We start from the raw sequence: 17,769 nt of genomic DNA on the forward strand, positions 1-17,769 counted from the left end.
AATGAAAAAAATACATATAGAAGCATATTACAAGAATTGTCAAGCAGTAATTATTAAGGACTTGGAAAACTCTGATTAGGAATGGAAACCTGTCCACCTTAACAATAATTAATTTGCTGCGTTTTGCACCAGAAACTCATCTTTTCACAGCTCCCCCCAGAGAGCCAAATTGGGTTTTGGCTGTGAGTTTTTGACAAGGTCTGCCCCAGATCTCCCAGGGCTGAGAAGCATAGAGCTGAGCTTGGATCTCTCAGTGCTCCCCAGGGCCTTATCTTGAGTACTTTCCCCCATACCTGAAGGATTTTGCTGGCCAAACTCTTGCTTGGGTTCCTCAAGTGGATCAACCAGAGAAACAAAGGTGATTCCTTTTCCTCCCTGGCACGGCTGCCCAGGGGGTGCTGGGGGTCACCGTCCCTGCTGGTGTTCAGGAACCATGGAGATGCGGCACCAAGGGATGCAGTTCCATGGGCATGATGGGGTGAGTTGGGATTGGACTTGGAGGGTCTGAAAGGTCTTTTCCAACCTCAGTGATTCAGTGATTCCGTGATTCTATGAAAGTCACCATCAATATTCCCACTGCTGACAAAGACAGGCAGCTCATGCATTAACATTTTACCTCTTGTGGATGTTCTTGAGTGTCTTGTGGCAGTATAAACCCGTTTACCTGCCACCCCAGTGTCAGCCTATCAGTATGCTCTCACAAGACCTGTCCCGATTATGCTCCATAAAGATAAGAATTCTACAGAAGGAAAGCATCCTCCATTGAAATCAACAGAATTTGGCTTCACAGGGGAGACAGATGCAGACAGGAGTCGGGGGGATAAAGAGACACTGTTTGCTGAGTTTCCCCAGGACTGGCTGTAGCAGCACGTAGTTTTGCTGCCTGATGGCTCACTTGCAGTGCAGTGGTTAAAGCCCCATTCTGCAACATTTGTGCCCAGCTCTGCCAACCTGCTGTGTGTGAGGGGCTCAGCCCGGCTGCCCCGCGGCACCAGCCAGCTCCCAGCCAGCCAAGCAGCACCACCACCAGCAGTGAAGTGCTCACAGCCTCCTTTTCTCACTCGCTGCCATCGTCAGTGGATTTTAATTAAGGGAGAAGGAAATGTGTTGCTTTTCGGCCGCGGGGGCGCAGGGAGGAATTGGCGGTGGCGTAAATAGGGAGCAGGGAGAGAGGAGAAAGGGAAGGGGTGGGCTGTGAGGGCGGACGGCTGAACTGGTTCTATTTGGATGGTGGCGTGCCTCCTTTCCCCCTGTTTGTTCCAGTGAATACAAAAAAATCACAAGATAAAGCTCCCTGTGCAGGCGGTGCGTCCCAGCTGCAGGAGGGAGGGGGGCTGTCTTCAAAACAAATATTTTGCTGGCTTTATTCAGAGATTAAAGCCCTTTCTGAGGCAGCAGCGTTGTTTATTGCTGCCCTCTGAACGCTGACTTTCTTACTGAGATCGCTGCGGAGGAATAAAGAGAAAATTAAAAAAAATAAATAAATGGAAAAAGAACACGAAGCCAAACAAATAGACCAACTCCTGGCACTGGCAAGTTTTCATCTTCCAAGGTCAGCTGTGATTTCATTCGGAAAGTGCTTTGCTCTTTTTAGCAGCCTTGGCGATGGCAGCCGTACGTACAAAGGACCATCTGGAAACCTGCTCCCAACTTCAGCAGGCAGCGCGTCGCTTCGCCTCCAGACCCTGTTTGCTTGCTGGCTCCCTTTAGCTCCCATGCGTAGCCCCGATGAAGTATGCACAGATTCTTCGAGCTTCCCCAGCAGTTCCTACCTTTCTTTGGTCTAGCAATCCTTCATCTGATCTAGATTTGGGGGATTTTTTTTCCCCCTTATGTTACTTCCTGCCGTTGTTGAGCTCAGCTTTTGCTTCGTGCATTGAGGAGTACAAGAGCATGTTTCATTTTCCAGATTAGAAAATGCTCAAAGGTATAATCAGGTCCTTCCACAGTATTTAATTATCCATAATTAAAGGCATCTACACAAAGCACCGGATTTTCAAAGACTATTCTTGTGTTACATTGCTAATGAATTAAGTAATTAATTGGCATTGAAAAAATACAATAGGAAGCATCAATCTTTTAAAGCGAGGCATTTTTAGGCATTTTGTAAAATCATTAAATTGTATCAGGTCAGTAGCTGTTCTAACATCTAAATCCCACTTCTGGTTTTAAATAAGAGGAATGCAAGGGAAGACAAGGCGGGGAAGGCTTGCTAATAGTCATTCCCAGTTGCTGCTTCGCACTGCAAAATAACCATCCTGTCCTGTCAGGCTGGAATAATCTCACATGGCATCTGCTTGAGTATAAAAGCCCTCACAGATTGTGGTAATGCATTTGTAGTGGCACCCAGAATTATTAGCAGAGGAAAGTACAATCCTTTTCCATTTGATGATTTAGTTAAATGCAACCATTCACATGCTCTACTCATCTTATTTTTATTAGCAACCTGACTCTTTGCGTGGCACCATTAGGAAGCATTGTGCAAAAGACATGGATACCATTAAATTCAGGCAGCATAATGGGCCCTCAGAAAAGCAAAACCAAGGGTCAAGAGCATGGTGGCTTGAAGCGTGGAGGCATTCTTTTACCAGCTGAACCATTCCCACCAAATATCCACGTTTCGATGGCGCTGCGTTTTTCACATGGGAGATGAAGGCGGCCTCACAGATTACTGAACCCTTTTCACCTCTCTCATACCAACAAGCAACCACTGCTAAACCTATAAATACTGCAATGTGTGCAGTAGTGCTACCGTCTGCCTGAGCTGACCACTCTGCTTTGCTTATCTGATGTTGAGTTGAGTTGGTTTTCTTATTTTTTTGTTTCAGTAGGTTGCGCATTTACATGTACAACTCGGCAATCCCGCTTCCTCTATTCCTCCTGTTCCACGTTTTAGAAGGCTTGTTTTGTGTGAAATTAGCACAGTCACAGTTTTCCACCTCATTTTATGACTGATACAGAAAAAAAAAAAAAAAAAAAAGCCATAAAACATCATGCACAGCTGTAGTGACCAAGTTAGATTCAATTCTGGCTTTATATTGATTTGACATGCAGCCAGCTCTCCCCCGTACATCATCCCTGATTGCAGTTAAGGATGAAATACTGTTTTAATTCTTACACCAAATGTGGCTTTTTTTTTCCACGGAAAAAAAAAAAAAAAAGGCATAAAAATGTTAAAATGGGCTATAAAACCATTAAATTTTCACACAGAGCACAACCAAGAGGTGAATGAGTTGGCTAAAAACCTCAGAAGGCCCAGAGAGAACATCCCGGATGTTCTTCTCTTGCCATTAACCTTCACCTTGGAATGGAATGCTCGGGTGGAGAGCAAGGACCCGGCCCTCAGGGATCAATGGCTGTTTTGCCATCTGTGCCTATAGATGAGGGTTTCCCATTGCCTCTTAGCTGAAATTCCCAAGGATGGAGCCGTGGAAGGTTATAATGGGGAGCCCCCAACACTGTTGCAGAAGCAGGAAGAACGGTGCAGGATTGCAGTGGTGCTTTTCTTAATGGATTTGTTTTGATTGAATCCATTTTATGCCAGCTCTCCTCCCCAAAAGAGCTGATTTGCCATTAAAAAAATTAATGTACCTTCAGAAGGGCTGGAGTTCATTTGGGGAAATATCTATTTAGACAGGTTTTTAAAAGCCTATTACTTACCTGAAAGGTTAGAATGACCTAAGAGCAGCTTTCATTGCCTGCCGTTAGAATTTACCTATGTTTTAGACAACCACAGTATTCCCCCAAAGCCTTATGCTGTGTTCAAAGAGATTTTTAGGAGTCGAGTCCTTTTTCTTTAGATGTTGTACTGAGGGTCGTGGTTTAGTGGGACAGTAATCCATGGTAGGTGGACTGGATGATTTTGGAAGTCTTTTCCAACCTTGGTGAATCTATGATTCTGTGATTCTTTAGCCAGGTAAATGGTGGAGCCTTAGTCCATAGGTGTTTGTTCTGTCTCAGTACCTTATTCAGTACTGAACATACCTGACTTGGAAAGCTACCCTCTCAATTGGGCTTCTTGAGTGATGGCCCCTCATTGGCCCACACCGCTCCAATCCATTCCATAGGGCGTCACTGTCCCTAAACAGACTGCCTTTAAATTGCACCCATCGATCTTCGCTGCACCAAAACACTCCTGCTCCACTACTCCAGTATTTAGTGAGGCCTGAAGTTATGTCTCTGCATCAAATTAAGACACTGCACCATCAATAAGGAGGAATAATGTGGCGCATTCCCAACTGGATGTCTCCTGTCCTGCATGTGTTTGCTGCTCCTGATTAAGACTGATAACGAGCTATTGGTAATGATCTTAGCATGGTGCAAAGCAGGAAGGATTAAATCAGTCAGTGCCAGTGGCTTAGCCAAAGTTTCTCCTTGGCCTGAATGTAGCTTTTCAGCTCGGCCTCACCTCAGTGCACTCCTCTGAATGATGTAGTGCTTTGTGAGAGTGAGCAACGTGGATTTAGATGAGAGAAGGAGGCTGCATAATTCTAATGCAGAGATTAAATAACTCTCAGGCATCTGCAGGCACCCAGCAATGTGAGTTGTGGCTGGGAAAATCTCTCATGTAAATAGGCAGCACGGGGGGAGAAGGGGCATTAGCGTGGCTTTAGGAGGGGTGGAATGTGCAGGAAAGAGGGACAAGAATTGATGAGCAGCTTTGGAGGAGATGCATTCTCTGGGGCAAGACTGAAAGCTGGTGGGTGGCTCTGCTTATGGCAGGGAGGGTGTTCCCAAAGATGAGGCAGCATCCAGCTGCTGACAGATGTTCTTGGGGTGATGGCTATGTCTGCATTGCTCTGTTGGCCTATGGGGCAATAGTCTTGGATTATAGGGGATCCCAGGGAGGTTCTTGCCTGGTGTGTTTGTTGGGAACATGCTGGATGGATAGGGCTCTGTCTTACCCTGGTGGACATGGAAGTCACCTCCAGGAGCCACGTGTCCCCAGCACTGCTTCCTGTACACCCTCAGACTTCAAGGATGCTTTGCATTAGGGCGTTCTTCAGCTTTGGCCTCTTTCTAACACAAAAGTGAAGTCCCAGGGCTGTTATCTCCTTGTGGTATTTTCAGCCCAGCCTGCGGTGCATCACCAACTTTAATTTTAATTAAGGCAAACCTCAGCATCATCAGCTGACTTGCTTATGTCTCACCTCTGGCTTCACCCGCTGTCTTCTCCTCCCCCGTGGCGAGAGGGGCATTCACTCTTGATGTGAGGCAGCAAAAACAAGACTTCTTCCCTCCTCGACTCATTAATTAAAGCCACAAATTGAGCTCTTTTCTTGCAATCTGAAGTGATCGCATAAATAGCACTGACAGAACAAAATTAACATCTGAAAAAATCCTGCAGGGTCAGCACGTTGGGGGTAGGGGGAGCATTAAAAGCAAGATGCTGTTCTGCTCACCCCCAGCACAGAGCTCAGCCTGGACATGGAAGAAGTCACAAAGTGTAGGCGGCGCAAGACCTCTACTTTCTACAGCCAAGTCTGGAAGGTAAAGGGAGGAACTGATCTGCGTGGGGTGGCTGCTCCTTCTCAAGACCATGTAGAGCCCTGCAGACGTGCCGGGGGAAGAGCTGGGTTTAGCCATGTGGACCTGGACCGTTTCAACCCAAGGAGTGGAATGTGGACCATCTCAGCCCCAAGGAGTGCGAAGGCACAGTGGGAATGCCATAAATCAGTGCCAGGGAAAAGCGAGAGGTCTGGGAGAAGGTCCTGGTCTCCTCCCAGGTCTTCATCTCCGCCACCACCCACGCCATCACAACCGTTGCTCCTCATCATCTTCTCAGAAATTAGCAAAACTCCAGAGTGCATCTGCATGTAGAGTGCCAGGATCCCTTGTGATTAATGGTTTTTTTGTGTGTGTTTTGCATCCTCCTGTGCTGGAGGTGTCTGCAGGAAGCCTCATGCAGGGCTTGCCCTTGTTCTTGGGCACAGTTCTCGCCTGGTCCTTGCTTTGCACATGGTTGTATTGGCTGAGACATGATGGGAACACTCTGGAAATGCTGCATTGTGGTCACGTTGAGATCTCTGTATCATGGAGACATGCAAAAATATTTGCCCCCACCCTGAGAGGGCACTTGAAATGGCCCCTACTGCTCATCACAAACTGCCAGCAGTTAATCCCTTTGCCTCAGTGCATTTGTGGTTGCGTTCCAAAAGCAAATTCATCAGGACTCATTCATCTGAATGATTGTCCGTGGGGATGCTTGCAGACTGTGTCCATTCTGAAATAACATGGGAAGAAGGGGAGAGTAACTCCCTCCATCGGGAACCCACGGTGCCTGCTGACTGTCCTGGCAGGAACATGGGGATGTGTAATGAGGAGAGCTCTGCTCCTTGCTGAAAGGGGAAGGAGCACCGTCAGGAGCTGCAGTGAAGGCAGCAGGCTTAGTTTTGTGCAAGGTACTCTTTAGGGCAAACCCAAATATCACAGCTGGCCTGAAGTGATTCACTTAACATTTTCCTTCCTTCTTATGGCTTGTCTGCACATGCAAAGCTAAATCCAGAGCTGCTGCAAGCCCAGTAAAATGCACAGCACGGGCAGCATCCGCACAACACCATGCTGGAGAGCTTCAAACCCTGACCCAGCCAGCCTGTGGAATCCCAGCTGGACACTTCCCTGTACAAGCTGCTGTCGCAGGAGTTTGGCCTTGAGCATTTGCAGAGGTCTCTTCCAACCTCCCTTCCAGGAGGTGAGTTCAGTGGCACGACGTGTGCCATCACCCCAGTATCCAGTCTGAGACATAAGAGTTGCAAAACTCACTGTCACTGTTCCCATAAACCAAAACAGCCCTGTTTTTTTTTCTCTTTGTGCTACATCTCTCCCATCAAAACAACGCCTGAACTCTTCTGTGCTATATCACCATAAAAATCTTGACAGCTGTTCTAGCAAACAGCCTGGAGTGCCATGGTCTTTTATGAGTATTAATTATGTTAAGCAAAGCAGATCTCACAATTACATTGTCTGTGGGAGCAGCAAACTTCTACCATCCGTCTCCCTGAGCAAAGAGGTGAAGGGCTGTTTGCTGCCCTGCTTTCAAAGTGGTGGGGGCTGCAGCTGCTGTTAGGGAGAACATCTCTGGGATGACAGCCCAGAGAAGCTCCTTGTTCCTCCTGCTGTTACCACAAATAACTTTCTTGATGTGCTTGACGTGTCATCAAGTGCTCCTGAGCGGCCTCTTCTTTTGAATAATAATAAAGAACCACATTGCTGGTCTAGTCTGGCTGTGATATGTGCTACCAACAGTTTTGGAAAGCCAGGATCTACATGTGGATCCAAGTTGGGAGAGGTTAGATGGGGAAAAAATGGGGTGGCTGGCAGCCATTGTGCTGGGAAGGAGGTTTTGGGGTCGTTGATTAAAATAAAGGGAGGGTAGAAATGTTGCTTTTTGGTTTGGGGAATGGGAGGGCTTGCTGTGATGTACAGAAGGAAAGAGTTTGGTGACCGTTGGTGGCAATTTTGAGATCATCCACCGCTGCCTCCTCTTGCTCTGACTTAGCCAAGATGCTGTGACAGGACCTTTCTGGATCAGTAGGTCAAGAGGTCAGAGGTGCAAGTTACTAATGTTTTATCATCATTATGCAGAGACAACCTGTGTCCTCGGCTGAGACAGGCAGATACAACCCCAAAGCAAGTGATCTGGGGAGCTCAGAGGTGATGCTTTCAATGCATCCTCCTCATCAGCCTCCCCTTTGTATCACAGCCATTACTGAATCCTGGGCTGGCTGCTGGAAGGCTGGAGGACTTCACCCACACCGAGTTGACTGTTGGCACTGTAGATCTGCCGTGGTTATGCAGCAGGAGAGAGATCTGTGATTGTTGGATCAGCGTTGGATGCTCAAATGATGTGATTAACAGGCAGCTGCGGGGCAGCAACAGAGGAAATGATCTTCCTCATTCCTTGTCACCCTGATTTTCAGAGGAAGTGTTTTGTTTAAATGTAGGGTTTTTTCTCCGGGAGAGCAGAGCAGGCTGTTGTTTGGAGCCTGCCCATCCTCACATCCCTGACACTGGCAGGTGACCAGAGTGTCCCATCAAAGAGGTGCAGGCACATACTGCAGCTTTAAATACAGCCAGCTGCAATTATTGGCCTTTCCGTTGCATTTGACCCAGACTTTTAGCAGCAGAAAATGAGCCTACCTGATGGAGGAGCCTGCTCGGATGTCATAACACAGCAGCATCCATCAGGCTTCGTGAAGCAGAGAATTAACATCTGTTGGAACTGCAGCAGCAGCACAGCCAGACACCCTGAAGACATGGGGAGAAATGACAGTTTTGAGGGGTTGCTGGAAAACAACGCAGCTGAGTGCACAGCTATTGCAAAGGAGTCTTCCTGCAAGACCAAAACAGGGTTAGGTCCCTCCTTGCACTTCCCAGATCAAATAAGGAGGGGTAATTGCAGTGGAAAATGGGATGCTTAATTGATACCATTGAGCACTGTGCTTATCAGCAGATAACATGCAAAGCTGGGGTCTTGAGAACAATAAAATATATTTGATCCCCTGGTATTGATGGCATTGGGGATGAGTGAGGAAGCCTCGTGTGGCTTGGGACGAGGCCTGAGTGTGGCCAGCAGAGGCTGACCTGCCTGCAGCTGTGATACAAGGTTTACCAAGAAATGCCAAATTCTAGTGTAGGCATTATCAGGGACTTACTCCTCGGGCTATTGTACTGGCTTTGTTAACTGGAACGTGAAGGAGCTGATGTAAAACAGAACAGGCATTTATTAAAGGGGGGAGGTCACTTAAACATAGTCAAAATTCAGGCAACGCCACTCACCACTCATCTTTCAAGTGCATCCCATGCACTAGGAGAACAGATTAAAAATCATGGCCAGCCAAGGAGTGACATTTTGGAGCAATAATTTAAGCCACCGGGCACTCCAGTGTGTTCTTGCTTCCTTGATACTTTGTGTGTGACACAGATTTGCTGGCTTTGATGTTAATTCATGAAATCATAGAATCACAGAAGGTTGGTTGGTTTAAGAGGGTCTTCAAAGCCCACCGCCCCAACCCTGCGATGGGTAGGGATACCTCCCACAGATGAGGCTGCCCACAGCCCCATCCAGCCTGGCCTTGGGCACTGCCAGATACGGGGCAGCCAGAGCTTCTCTGGGCAGCCTGTTCAGTCTTATCTGGGAGATGAGTTGCTTTGGTGAACTCGATGCCATAAATCACCTGTGGCTTCCAGCACTGGGGCTCAGGATGCAGGATGAGTTTCTCTGGCCCTGTCCATCAGCGTGGGATCACCAGGTGACAGCAGCAATGCTTGTCCTCGCGGTCTTGAAGCCAAACCTTGGGATAAAGAGGCACTAAATGAATACGCAGCAAAAAAGGGAGATAAACCAACTTCATTAAATTAAATATTAAAATAAGAATAATGAGGAATGTGTATTCATTTCTACGATGTGCCTGTGTTCCCACAGGTCCCAACTGCTTCGCAGGAACCACCATCATCCCCGCGGGCATCGAGGTGAAGGTGGACGACTGCAACATCTGCCACTGCCACAACGGGGACTGGTGGAAGCCGGCGCAGTGCTCCAAGCGCGAGTGCCAGGGCAAGCAGGCTCTGTAGCTGCAGAACCACTCACTGCCACTGCGAGCACGGCTCCAACGCGTCCCAGCTCCTCCAGCTGCTGCAGGGTCACCACCGAGGCCACCAGGCACTCCTGGCGGGACAGGGTTTCCCTCCCTGCCCACTTGCTTTCGGCCCCACGTACCCAGCACCTAGGTAGCTGCTCCGCTTTCGTGATTATCGGCGCTCAGTAGGGATTCCGTGGTGAGATGTGGAAGGGGAAAAGAAGAGAAAATGCAACGTCCTGCGCAAGCTCTTTGACTGGCGATGGCTGCGAGGCGCCGCTTCGCTCACCGCTCTCACTTCCGACGGCGCGGATCGCGGTTTTCCACAGTCATTTCTTTTGCTGTTGTGATTTATTTATGATAACTTTTTTAAGCCGAAGCTGGGACGGTCGGGGCAATACAGCTATGAGCGAAGCAGCGGGCGGTCTCTGTGGTGTCTGTGAGGGGGCACTAAGGACAGGAGGGGGCATGGGCCAGCAGCAGGGATGGGGCCGAACTCAAGCTGGGTCTGTGCTGACCTTCCCCACCGCGTGGGGACAGCGATGCTGAGGATGCCAACATGGGCACCGTGAGCTCGTGGCCGTGTCCTCGCGAGGACATCAAGAGCGCGGCGTCTTACCCAGGTCGGAGAGCAGTGGTGTTTCCCCACAGCTCCTTTGCTGGGGGCCGGTTGCTCTCCCTCTGATTCACTAGTACTGTGCCAGTCACCGCTCACACTTAGTTTGCTGCTTTTTGCCCGTTGCCATTAGGACGAGGGTGGTTGTTTCGGTCAGCCTTCAGCCCGGCACCTGCTCTTTGCAGTGACGATGGCAAATCCAACCAGCACATGCCTCGAGGCGGTCTCGGTTGGTGCACAGCTGCCTTTGTATTTTCATTTCTTCCCCATTTTGTGCTTCAGCAGAGGGCAGATCCTTAGCTGGGGTGGGACGAGCGCAGGTGCAACCGCTGCTGTGCTTGGGCTGAGGATGTTCTCCCTGCTGGCACCACAAACAAAGCCATTGTCACCTTGGTTTGTCAGCTGCTCTCTGCCAATGACCATCTATCCCTTTTCAAAGTTTTCAAACAATAGCGTGCCTGAAACTAGTGAGGGAAAAGCAAACAAAAAAAAGCCTATTCTGTAAAAAAAAAAAAAAAAAAAAAAAAAAAAAAAGGGTTCTAGAAACAATATTTGATGTGTAAAAAAATATATTATTAAAAAAAAAATTATTTTGTTAAATATAAAGTGTGTGAACCAGCAAAAAAGCCCTCTATATCTGTGGTGTATTTTCCTCTACTGATTTCCCTGCCCCAGTTCCCCACTTTGCCATCACATCGCCTGCAGCTCCAAGGTCCTCCCCTCAACCTCCACGTGCTTTCTTCCCTTTACTGGTGCCATTTGATATTCAGCCCCACGTCCCACATGAGGGAATTTGCTTTCCGTTCACAAACTCCTTTTGCTACCTCCAGATGCATCATTATTTACACTGATTAGTAGTTACTCTAATTAATTACAGCTTAATTACTGTAGTTAATGTTTGTACAGTGCTTGGAACAAGTACGGTGCTATACGTGCCGTATATTATTATTTTCTCCATTATTAATTAAACACCATCAACATTCCACGCCGTGCTTCTCCATTATTTTCTGAGAGGCAGGGCAGCACCCGTATTCCTGCCCAGAAGGACCTCACCCAGCTCCCCATGGGAAGGCCATGCTATTTGTGCTCCAGCTATGGCAAGACGGATCACTGATCTCACTAAAGACTCATCAGTGGGCACGTAGGTGCTTGGAGCAACACCCAAAATCTTCATCACTGGTACAGCCAGTCTGAAGCCTGACAGAACATATCCAGAATGGAAATCCCATCCAGCTCTCTGCTTTACACTTTTTTTCTTTTTTTTTTTTAACACATAACCTCCTTATTTCCAAAGAATTCCAGCCTCATCTCAGTCTTTCTGCTTTTTTTTTTTTTTTTTTCTTTGCGTTTTAGTTCATTTCTCCCTTTAATTAATCACAGCTCTGGGCCAGCCAGACCCATTAACTACTATTCTCATTTAGACCTTTCAGAGATGTGGTTGCAGATGCAATTTAATTTGTTGACCCATGATCGATAGCAATTAATGCCATCTCCTTAATCTTGTTGGAAGGCTCATCTTGGGCTTCCAGAGGCTGCTGTCTCAAGGGAAAGGTGTCTCAAACATATGTTATTAGATGGAGGAGCACATCTTTCTCCAGTCCTTCCTATTCCCCGAAGGCTGATGCTCAGGGATAGGTTTCAAAGCACCCAGTTTCAATAGAACTGTGCTCAGAGCTGCACACGTTCAATAGGGATGCATGACGGGGGCTGTCAAGGTGGTATATCTCCAAAGCCCAGCATGTGCCTGCTTGTTTTTAAGGACATCTGTCACTATGGCAGTGTTGGGTTCTAAAGACAGAGGTGAGTGGGTGGGTGGGTGGGTGGATGGATGGATGGGTGGGTGGAAGGGTGGAAGGGTGGAAGGAGGAATGGGTGGGTGAGTGGGTGGATGGATGGACGGATGGATGGATGGACGGACGGACGAACGGATGGATGGATGGGGGGGTGGATGGATGTGTGGATGGATGGATGGATGGATGGATGGATGGATGGATGGATGGATGGATGGATGGAAGGGTGGATGGAAGGGTGGATGGAGGGATGGATGGATGAAGAGATGGTCAATGATGACCAAATAATATCTCTGCTCCATAACAGCTGAACTGGCCATAGTTAGGGTGGATGAATTACACTGGGGAAATAAAAGATGGATTCATGAGAGAGCAGAGCAGAGAACTAGGTGAATTAAGGGGAAGGAAGGTGGTAAGGGGTAGAGAAGAGCATGGACTTGGTGGAGGAGAAAGCTGACAAAGGTGGTGTAAACGGGTTGGAAATATGAAGGGCATAGAGGACAGAGTTAGAAATGATACAGTCTAATAGACATGAATAGAAAAAGGAGAATAAATCTCTTGAAAGGAAAAAGAGAAGAGTGGGGTCTTAGTGGTGATACTTTCAGCATGATAAGTAGACTTACGGAAGGAAAAGAGGGATTGTGAGAATACTTCCCTTGGGAAAAACTGAGGGGGCAGTGGCAGGGAAACCCCAGCTGCAGCGAAATAAGATTAATTCCTCCACACCCCGGCGGAAGCAGTCTTATCTCTACATCACTTGCATGTTATCACCAGGCACAAGTCCTTCTCCATAGCTGAGACATCCAAAACCAAGCTAAACCTGGGCTTTGGGCACCTTCCATCCAGCTCCACACAGTACCAGGATGCTGAGCATCAATAGTCCAGCCGCATGCAACGGCCGCAGCAGCACATGACTTGAGTCCTATTTGACACAACCCTCCCCGTCCCAGATGTCCCAGCTGCAGGGAAGCTGTGGCCACTGCAGCAGCAGTCATGGCTCTGCAAAATGCAAAGCCAAAGAGCAAGACCTCAGCCTCCAGCACAGCAGGAGCCATCACGTGCTTCCCTTCAGCAGTTGCTGAAGCGAAAAGAAGGCCTGCGTGAATGTATAGCGAATGAATGCCTTTTATATAACAAAATTATATGTTTTTGCAACAGCAAGTCAGTATAGAAAATGACAAATTTATCAAAAATAGACCTAGCATTATAGCGTAGAAGGTTAGCTCTTAAAACACAGGGAACAGAGCAATAGCATATTGAAAGGAAGAGCCTGCACTCATATATTAAACTTACCATACATATACTTATATTTGCAGATGCACTTCCTACATTTTCTGAAGGGATTGGCCAGTGGGGAGCATCTAAAAGAACATCTAAATGAATTCTGCTTCCAAATGTTCCTGCCTGCTGACACTGAAATGGGGAGAATACACACTAGTTCTGATATCCCATAAAGTAGCCCAGGGGTCCATAATAATTCACATGAAAATGATTTTTGGCCTTACTGTGCTTTATGTGCATAACCAATGCAAGGCACATGAAAATAACCCATTGCCAGCACGCTTCTGGACACAAGATGTGTAAGCCCAGGAAGAGAAGTAATTAGGCACTCGGAAACTGGAAGGAAAGGCAAATCCAGCAAGTCCAGCTCCTCTGGGATAGTGCAGAAAGAGCTGGTGCTCTCCTCACCAAGGCCAGGGTGGGCTACCTATGTGCACAAGAGACCTCAGCCTCTGGACATACAGCCAGCTTGGTGCCATCAATGTTCGTTCAACAAGGGAAGGGCAGAGCCTCTTCTTTGAGGGAGCTCATGCCCTCTGATCACACTGGTTCCCCTGGAGCAATGCTAAGTCACAGCTTGAAGCAGCGATTGAGCACCTGGTGGGAAGGCAGGGCCAACCCAAGGGAGCTCAGGTGCATGCAATGTACCTGAATGATTGGAAGGGGTGGAACCAGGATCCACCCCTTCCCAGACCTCATTTAAGGGTTGGCAGTGGAGGTGAGGGTATCTCACTGGTGATCTCTGCGTACCTGAAGCCTTCTGAAGGTAAGTAACTTTTCTTACTTTTTTTTTTTTCTTCTCTTGTGTCTACAACTGCTGCATTTGGGCTTGTCCTCGTTTGCTGCAGCCTAGGACTTTGTCACACTGCTATTATTGCTCTTTCCATCACATTATAGCATTACACTTAGCAAGCTATAGCATTACAGTTAGCAAGCCAGGCAGATACTCATTTACAATGGATTATCTTTAGAAATATAAATAAAAATTATGCATTGGATGGTCACTGGGACCCCAAATATACCAAAAGAGGAACTCCCAGGGGAAATCCTGTGTTCCCCACGGCTATGTGCCATATGGATTATTGAGGATAGGAGGTAGTAAGGGACAGTGGTTTCTTCATTAAACCCTCTTCAAAAATGGCTTTTTTTTAATATATTAGCACAAAAAATTTTTGACAGCTAAGGAAAGAGTAGTAGGAAAAATCCTATGGTAGGAAAGCATCTACCATAGCATGGCTGCTACTACTAACTATCAATGCATATTATTCCTTGGAGGAAGAATTGAAAGCTGGAAGTGAGCTTTTAAAGGCCCGTATTAGACAAATGAAAGTAAAATTCCATCTTTAGCAGAGCAAACTGCCTTCCCTTTAATTGGATTTTCCCCTCTGAAATTAAGACCCGTATCATTAGAAGGGGAAAGGAACTTAGATAAGCAGGATCATTGGATCCTACTTGAATCTAAGGATAGAGAAAGCCAAGCAGACTAAAACCTAACTATACTGACAAATACTGACCTATGGACCTCAATGGAAGAACTCCAAAATTATGTCAGAGAACTAGGAGTGAAGGAGGCCACTCAAGAATGTTTTTGGCAGGAATGAGGGTCCTCCTAGTACAACAAGCTTCTCCCCAGCAGTATATGGCGTGCTGGTGTCCATACTGAATCCCTTAGTGGCCTCAGAGGCCGTCATCTAACAAGCCACCCAATTGGTGGCTGATTTAGGAGAGACAGCACCTTTGGATCAGGTGCAAAATCTAAATGTTGGAAGGGGCAGAGGTCCTCCCTGTTACTAAAACCAGGAGACCTGCCCCATGGACTCCCCAGTGGGACCCATAAGCATATCTTGAAAACAGATCTTTAATGACTTAATCCAAGCTGGGGTTCAATTTGCAAAAATTCATCACCAGCCCAATCGTGTCCTCCTCCAGCTATGGAAGCTATTGAAGAAAAATCAGAAGCTTCAAAACATCCCCAAAAAAGCAGGGATGAGAATTATTGAAAAAAATACTAATATGAACATGGAATCTGGAAGATTTCCTTGTTCCTGATAAAAGGAAAAAACCTCCTCAAGTGACCCAGGCTGCTATTGCCCCAGTCCTGGAGTATGTCATGGGTATAGATATACTATGGTCTGACTTTCCAGATGACAGTAAGAGAGTTTGGACTGAGAGACAGATGTATTAGTATCTGGACTGTGCAGGTGATGTTAAGAGGTGTTATGGTTTTATGCTTTTTGCCATGCAAAACATGAATCTATTTGCTTGCCAAATCTGTGCTGGATTACTAATACGAAATAGAATAGATTTCTGGAGTGCAAGAGGAAATCTCTAGAATGGTGCAGGAACCAGGAAAAATAGGGATTGTAAGACCTGCACATCTCATACTGTCCCCATAAGGACACTACAGAAGTCAGATAGCACATGGTGAGTGACAGTGGATTGCAAAGAATTAAATATAGTCACACTGCCCATTCATGCAGCTGTACCCAAATTTGCATCTGTATTGGACACACTTAATAGGGATATAAGAAACCTACCATCATGTCCTGGACATGGAGTATGCATTCTTCAGTATTCACATTCATGAAGACTTGCAAGATCAGTTTACACTTACATGGGCAGGCAGTGGACCTTTCAGATCCTGCTGGAAGGGTATGTCCATTCACCAACCTACTGCCTTAACTTAGTGCTGTGTGATTGGAACAATCCTAATAACATCAAACTGTACTGCTATATTGATGATCTCATATTGACATCTGACACCCCTATTGTTGTTTCAGGTAGGCAGCAATGATACAGGAAGAACTTCGTTAAAGACTTGAAAAAAGGACTTCGGAGCCTTGGAGTGACAGGTAAAGGGTTCGAGAGCACAGGTTGTGTTCTCCTTATCCCTCCAGTTATAGGGCATGATGAGGGACTAAATATGATGGGCCAACAACCTGGCTCCAAGCCTGGTGTGCTCAGCAGGGGTTTGGGTTTTTTGACCTCTGCTCTGTTTGCATGAGACCAGGCCTGCTGGCAACTGGTAGGAGTAGCTTCTCCCACCAGTGGAAAGGAGTCTTAAGATGGGAGTTGGGAAGGTTCATTGATAGAGATTGAAACTAGGTACAAAGGGGGGGTGAGGGTGTAACTGGGGTCTCTAAAACAGAGCCTGTATGTAATGTTCCAGTGCTTGTAGGAGAGGGATTTGCTAGTAAAATCCCACAGTCTTGTGTCTTGGTGAGGGAGGAGGATGATTCACACTTCTGTTGAAGGAACACGAGGGTTTGTGGCTGTGGAAGCACCTGAGTATGGTCATGAGGGTACTAGGGCTACTGCTACTCAAAAGTAGGCCATCTCTGGTGCCTTTACACTACTGTGGGTAATAAAAGGAGGAGTCAGAGGCCATTGTGTGGTTGGGAAGCTATGATATAATTGTCGTCACAGAAATGTGGTGGAATGACTCGCACAGCTGGAGTGATGTTTGGATGTAGTGCTTGGGGGACATGATTTAGTGGAGGGTTGTTTTTATAGTTAGGGTAGTATGGTTAGGTTGTGGTTGGACTCGATCTTTAAGATCTTTTCCAATGTGAGTGATTCTATGAGTCATGATTTTATGACGCATTAGGAATGGAAGTAGATTCATTGACTACTTATTTACAAGAAAAAGGGTGGGCTGTAAACCCACTGAAGGTGCAAGGACCAGGCTTGTCAGTGAAATTGCTGGGTGTAGTTTGGTCAGGAAAGACCAGAGTACTGCCCAGTGAAGTAATGGTCAAGATTCAGGTGTTCCCAGTCCCTACAGTGCAAAGGCAGCTACAAGAATTTTGGAGTATAGTGGGATACTGGCATTCCTTTATACCTGACTTAGCACAGCTGCTGAGGTCTTTGTATTGACTCAGGTCAAAAATGGGACTGAGAGAGAACAAACAAGAGCCGTGTGTATATCCGTGTATATCCACACGGATATATATATATAAAATTAAGAAACCCAGTGATGGTATCCTGAATATCTGCACAGCTAGCTGGGCTGTGTACATGGGGCTCACTCTTTGGATTGCAAAGTGGGCCACGCAGGAATGGACTATGCCCAAGATTGGTCCGATGTAAAGAGATATGTGATTAGACACATGCAATGTGGTTAAACACAGGGCTGTACGTGTCTACCATATTTCTGGTCTACCAGCCCCTACAGTTACCAGGAAATGATGAAGCTGGCACACTGGCTCAAGTTTAATGCACTGAGGAGTCACCATCTGAGAACATCGCCTGCTGGTTATATCAGAAGCTGTGGCATGCTGGACAAAAGACAATGTGGGCAGCTGCTAAAGCATGGGGACTGCCCATACAACTGTCTGATACCATCCAGACATGCTGAGACTGCAGTGCTTGCTCTAGGATGAGACCAAGACCACAACTGGAAACAACTGGCCCATCTGTAATGGGCACATAGCTTGCAGATATCGTGGTCAACACTCCAGTTTTCATTGCAAAAAGGGTCCTTAATCATGTCCCTGTGTCAAAG

The 17,769-nt window shown here is 46.9% G+C and overlaps 1 protein-coding gene across 2 annotated transcripts in view; it reads left to right on the top strand.

Annotated features, from left to right (window-relative positions):
* VWC2L (von Willebrand factor C domain containing 2 like) overlaps positions 1–11,179 on the top strand; it is a 38,214-nt gene extending 27,035 nt beyond the window's left edge. For both annotated transcript variants that reach the window (XM_010713297.3, XM_010713296.4), the window contains exon 4: positions 9,425–11,179. In XM_010713297.3, the coding sequence (XP_010711599.1) occupies positions 9,425–9,573 (149 nt within the window). In that variant the 3' untranslated portion in view covers positions 9,574–11,179. The remainder of the gene's footprint in view (positions 1–9,424) is intronic.
* The last annotated feature ends 6,590 nt before the right edge of the window (positions 11,180–17,769 follow it).

The sequence above is a fragment of the Meleagris gallopavo genome, chromosome 7, assembly GCF_905368555.1.
Source record: "Meleagris gallopavo chromosome 7, MGAL_WU_HG_1.1, whole genome shotgun sequence".
Taxonomy (NCBI): domain Eukaryota; kingdom Metazoa; phylum Chordata; class Aves; order Galliformes; family Phasianidae; genus Meleagris; species Meleagris gallopavo.